Consider the following 6,000-nt stretch of genomic DNA (forward strand, 5'->3'; position numbering starts at 1 on the left):
GCATTCTTGTCAGAAATCTGACCTTTTACGCCATACATAATTAAGGAGGGACTTTTTGTTTATTTTCTTTAGCAGCTTGCCGAGTCAAAGCCAGTATAATTAGATCACCAATTACCATTTAATTAATTTCTGTCTGAAGTCTCATTTTGTCTAGGCACTGGAGTGAGCCCAAATGGTGAGGCAAACAAAGGCGAGGCTATTACCAGCCTGTCTGGCCTATTGTTGAAGCCTCTCTGTGTTTATGGCCAGGGAATATGGATGAAACATGAAACAAAGCCTGCTAATCCACAGGAAGAGAAGTCAACACCACGGCCCCATTCTTTTGATAGCATTGTGTCAGAAACACACAAACCCAAGTGTGATTTATTTGGTTCTTGATTTAGAATAACACTCCTTCTCCTTCTGCTGGTGAGGACGCAGTACACATTTGTGCATCCCAGCAGTAATCCAAATTATTTGGGTAGACTCTGCCAAAAGGCGTAGTTCAGCCTCTGAAACGTACAGTAAATAGACATTGCAAGTAGCTAGACACATGTCGGTTAAAATGGGAGAATCAGAAAATTAATGTCCCTAATTTAAGCTAGAAAAATGCTAATTAATAATTATAAAAATAAAAAAACTGATCTGCTATAACCTTTAGTTAAAAAAAAAAAAAAGGGATTTCTAGATTTCTTTATTATATACGTTCCTGTCAAGCTGACTGTGTGTGTGTGTGTGTGTGTGTGTGTGTGTGTGTGTGTGTTGTGTGTGTATGTGTTCGGGGGTGGGGATGGCGGGGTAATGAGTGTTAATGAGGTGGTATGTAATTTGGCGGCAGCGGAGGATCAGTGTGGTTGTGGAGAGTCAGATGTTAAACACTGTCTGTTCACTCTCACCTGTCTGGCCTCAGACCGTCACCTCCGCGCCATTATCAGCAAAAATTAGACATCTGATATGCTCAACGCAATCAACAAACGATTGTCAAAGATGAGATGTGTCCTGCCCACGGTCTCTCTCTCCCTCTCTCTCTTTCTCTCTCTCTCTCTGTATTTTTTCCTCTTTCTTTTCCTCACAGTCTGAAGTCATGTTTAATTTGGAAACTGGCCTCCTTCGGCAAATTAGCAATTAGAACAATTTTGTGGGAATATGTATATGTGTCATTAGTTTTCCTGCCAATTAATAGCTGGAGCATGGGGTCAGGCTAGAATTTTCCACTTGACTGCTGCTCCAGTATGGAGGCTTGGCACTGGGTTTGGAGCCGCCACAGCTGCTGGAAGCCATGCTATACCTTTGGAGCACTTGCCGTAATTAGTTTACCTTGTAGCCATTATTACTAAAATCCCTCCTTCCCCCTCGCCCGCCCCACCCATCCGCACACGCAGCCCCCTCAGTGGAGAAGCCAGCCCCTCTCTCCACACGGCTCTCCACGAAAAATACCGTGGGGCCATCTTTACGGCGGCCGTCGTGGCCCTGATGATGGAGGTCAGTCAGATACAGTAGTTAATCATCAGATCACCTCCATAAGCAGCTCCTAATTAGAGTCCTCACAATACAATTCCAGCTTGTAATTAGCCCAGATTGGCTGCTTCCTCTGGCTGCCTTATTAGCGGGGCTGCTCAGCGGTAGGTGAGAATCACACTGTCATTTGTCAGAGCTGTTCGGGCCGCCCATCTTCCGCTCCACACTCCACCCTCACTGGCTGCCACGCGTGCCCAGCCGCAGAGGGAGGATGAGGTGGGTGGGTGGGGGGGGGGGGGGGGGGGGGGGGCTTGTTGTCCAAATGGGGTGTGAGGGACAAAAGATTAAACAAAGGCGGTGAAACGGAGAACCGGGGAACTGGCCCGACGAGGCAGACAGAGAGAGAGAGGGAGAGAATGGAGAGGAGGTGGAGAGCGGAGGAGCGGGGCTCGCGGGTTGTTTTCCGAACATTTAGCGAACGTTCACGGATCATCTCAGGGGCTGCCCGCAATTAGAGCTGTGATATGCATAGTCAATGAGCCGTCTGAGACACAGGGGTAATTAGCGGACTAACTGAGCCCCTGTCTATCTGTGTTTCTCTGTTTGTTTGGTCTCGGTCTCGGTTTCCTCTCCCCCAGCTCAACCTGGTGTCCAGCGTCACCTTGTCCAAGTCGGCCCCCGAGGCCTCTCCTCCTCTGAGCCTGCCCCAGACCCCCACCACGCCCACGGCCCCCCTCACGCCCCTGTCCCAGACCCACTCCGTCATCACAGCCAACAGCCTGCACAGCGTGGGCCCCATGCGACGGCGCTACTCAGACAAGTACAACATGCCCATTTCTCCAGGTACTGCACAATGCACGCATATACACTCACTCACTCAGGTGCACACACAAACACAGTCAACTCCACGCTCACAAACCATAATATAGACACACAACCACGTAATCACGCTGTAATTGTGTTATCAGCCACCGTGGCTGCTGACAGGAGCTTGACTGTTGACACCTGATCATTTACTTCCATGTTGACACAGGTATTTAATCTTTGTATTTGTTCCCTGTGTACAGATATCGTTCAGAACAAAGAGTTTTACATGAATGCCGAAGTTAGACCACCATTCACGTACGCCTCGTTAATAAGACAGGTAAGGACTCTACTTGTGCTCGCACCCTGCGCTGCTCACAATGCATTTAATCTGTCACTTAAGGAATAGGGCCCTTATTCTGCTCCACTCTGTCCAGGCTTAATAGGAAATATAGCAGATAAATATTCAGCGTGGACACAAACTACTTCTGTTCCACTTTTTTTCTCCTCCCGTTCCTTGTTAAATTTCAAATACAATTTAGACGCGCAGGAGCAGATTAACCATCTGCAAATGAGTGCAAGAATGCGCACGGGATTCAAAAAACGGCCACATATAACAATTGCTTTTGATTAAGCATTTCAGTGGCTGTGATTATTATGAAATTCATTTCACACAACAGTAGGGATGAACCTGTTTTAAGATGGCCAGTCAATTATCGCTGGGCCGCAGTAATCTGGGATCTCAGGAATTAATCTGAGCCAGCCATAATTGCTGCCCTGTAATCTGCCTGAGAAATGTTTTCGCTTGCCCTTCATTTACACCCACAAAAGAAAATATATTCAAATCTGCCGATTGGAATGAGAAACGGAGGAGGCTTCCATAAACAGAGCGAGGAGTACACATCACACGGACAGTTGCTTTCCTGTTGTCTGTGTTTTTCTCCAGAGCACACACACAAACCTAGGTGCCTCCTGTGAATTATTGATCATTTTTTGAAGGGAGCAAAATTGTAAATGTTTGTTTCTGTCACTGTTCCTCATCCAGGCGATCCTCGAATCTCCAGAAAAGCAGCTAACACTAAATGAAATCTACAACTGGTTCACAAGAATGTTTGCATATTTTAGGCGCAACGCAGCGACGTGGAAGGTAATATCGCCCTTCTTCCTGACTTCTTTAAACTAATACTGAGGGGGGAAGGAGACGCTGTGTTGATGTTGGGGGAATTAAATGATAGCCAGGCGTATCAACTTTATAAATGAACCTTTACCCAATTCATAACAATACACCACTTATTCTTTCCAAATCGAACCGCCCTTTACACAAACATTTGAACCTCACAGCAAAACCAATGAGAGGAAAATGTGCATTCTTGTAAAAAAAAAAAAAAAAGAAAAAACAATCCCCCCGTAATGTGTGGGGATGTTTTGGTGGTGGGTGGCATTGGTTTAACATAGCAGCGCTTTGCCAGTGACTCCTGGCTGAGCCCCTCACACACACTTCAGAACAAGGAAGACTTTCTTTTCCACTAGACCACAGACACACACACACACACACACTAAAAGCAAACACAAAAAAAACAGGGAGGGAAAGTGAGAGATTAAATGAGATAGACAGTGATGAAGCATTGAAGGCTGCCCTCATAAGCTTTAGTTGATCTGCCACATGCAGCTGGGAGACCCCCCCCCCCCCCCCCCCACACACACACACACACACACACATACCAACCTCTCACTGTTCACTGGTCCTCCGTCAGCTCTCACACTTACTGACAGCCCTTCCATAGGGGCACATTGGAGTTATAAACACAGGATCCCACATCCCTACACACACACACACACACACACACACACACACACACACACACACTTACTATATCCATATGCACTCAGTATAGCTCCTGGTATGACAAAGGGATGATATATACAGGTCTACTCTCATGCCTCAGTGATCAGTGGATTTACAAAGTGTTAACTGCATACTATAAAAGTATGACTAAACAAACCAAAAGTTAAAGCAGAATACAGCTGTCTTTTTAATAGCCCTACTTTTGTTCAACTTGTAACTGAAAGTGACAAGCCAAAATGACCAATAATTGTTTCAGTCTAAACATTAGTTTTCCAGATCTTTGTTCATTTGTATTGATTGATCATAAATTGCTGCTCTGTGACTGATAAGCAAAGGGATGTCATTGAAATGAGAATGTATTGCCATGGAAACCAGGAAATATTTATGCATTGTTTTAGTCATTTGATACTTTAGCACCATTTACTGCCAATAGATTCCTGATCTGATTATTGTAACATCCAGGTTCAATCATGTGCCTGTCTAAATATTTCTGCTTTGAAATGAATTTTTTTTTAAATGATATTTTTACTGTACTGATAGCAACCTTGTTTTTTTCTCTCCTTGTTTTTGCACCAACTGCAGAATGCAGTCCGGCATAATCTTAGTCTTCACAAGTGTTTTGTGCGAGTAGAAAACGTAAAAGGGGCTGTGTGGACAGTCGACGAAATAGAGTTCCAAAAGAGACGGCCTCAAAAGATCAGTGGGTAGGTCCGGCCTGTTGGGCCCCGGCTGGCGTCTGTCTCACTGTTGACTGATGGGAAGAGGCTGCTGCTGCTCCATCTCATTGTCTGTGTGCCATAACGTCCAAAGTCCCTGCTTGCTTTGGCGTGCCTTCCCTCCATGCTTTCAGAAGCCCTTCGGTGATGCCCCATAACCCCCAATGCCTTATGCTTATTTTCATTTTGATCCTCACCCTCTCCCTCCCTTCCTTGTGCCCGTGTCTGTCTGTGTGTGCGTCCTCTGTCCTGTCGATCACTGCATCTGCATCTGGCTGTCCCCGCTGGCTCGCTTTCCCAGGGTGCCATTCGCACCAACCTTTCTCTGCATAAGTGCTTTGTGAGAGTAGAGGATGAGTTTGGGTCCTTTTGGACTGTTGATGATGGGGAGTTTAAGCGCGGCTGCCACGTACAGCGAGGCCGCCCTCGGAAATACGACGAGCTGCTCGTACAGTAAGCACTTCCGCCTGCCCTGCCGGCTCCCACGGCCAAGCCCCACCTGCATGCTCTGCCTCAGTGTTCCCATCATCGTGTTTAGCCCCTCATCCATCATGCTTTCACAAGATCTGCTTCCATCAACCTGTTCTTCCTTCCTGTGAATTGCAAAGTGTTCAGATGGTTGTGTGGTATTTGAACGTCTTAGAGCTATAGCCTTATTATCCACGTTACTACACCAGTAAATGTATTTAGTTGTTACATAAAGTTAAGTGCATTGATTTCTTTTGTATGCAATGTGATACTAAACAGTAGGAATGCATGCTAGGTGAGATATGAGTCTGTGGTTGTAATGTAATTTCTGTGTTTGCAGAAGTCCAGCCTTAGTGAAGAACATTCAGACCAGCTTGGGCTATGGTCCGGCCCTCTCTGCTGCCTTCCAGGTAAAAAACACCGCTCCACCTTCAGCCACCTTTCTCTGCACTCCAGAAGAAAGGCAGGAAATGATAAACATAAGTTTGTCTCCACCTTGTACGCCCAGTCGCCTAGTCTTTGTTTTTTGGGGATGTGCGGGTATGTACAGTGTGATGGGCGACTGAGAAAGTGCTGACAGCTCTCTTCCGTTTCGCATTTAATGCTTTGCGCTTTGCTTTTCAGGCTTCAATGGCAGAAAACAACATACCTCTATACACTACTGCTTCCATTGGAAGTCCCACCCTCAACTCCCTGGCCAACGCCATCCGTGAGGAGATGAATGGAGCG

General features: G+C 46.2%; 1 protein-coding gene across 3 annotated transcripts in view; it reads left to right on the plus strand.

Moving 5' to 3' along the window:
- The window catches only part of foxp1b (forkhead box P1b), a 99,874-nt gene that overhangs the window by 90,848 nt on the left and 3,026 nt on the right, over positions 1 to 6,000 (plus strand). For all 3 annotated transcript variants that reach the window (XM_071520116.1, XM_071520117.1, XM_071520119.1), the window contains exons 12-17: positions 2,076 to 2,280; positions 2,505 to 2,581; positions 3,287 to 3,388; positions 4,670 to 4,791; positions 5,612 to 5,681; positions 5,896 to 6,000. The exon at positions 5,896 to 6,000 is cut by the window's right edge and continues 62 nt beyond it. In XM_071520116.1, coding sequence (XP_071376217.1) covers positions 2,076 to 2,280; positions 2,505 to 2,581; positions 3,287 to 3,388; positions 4,670 to 4,791; positions 5,612 to 5,681; positions 5,896 to 6,000 — 681 coding nt within the window. The remainder of the gene's footprint in view (positions 1 to 2,075; positions 2,281 to 2,504; positions 2,582 to 3,286; positions 3,389 to 4,669; positions 4,792 to 5,611; positions 5,682 to 5,895) is intronic.

Source organism: Centroberyx affinis, unplaced genomic scaffold (genome assembly GCF_046629955.1).
Source record: "Centroberyx affinis isolate AG114_WGS23_722 - 3 ecotype Tasmania unplaced genomic scaffold, CSIRO-AGI_Caff_v1 ptg000771l_1, whole genome shotgun sequence".
Classification (NCBI taxonomy): domain Eukaryota; kingdom Metazoa; phylum Chordata; class Actinopteri; order Beryciformes; family Berycidae; genus Centroberyx; species Centroberyx affinis.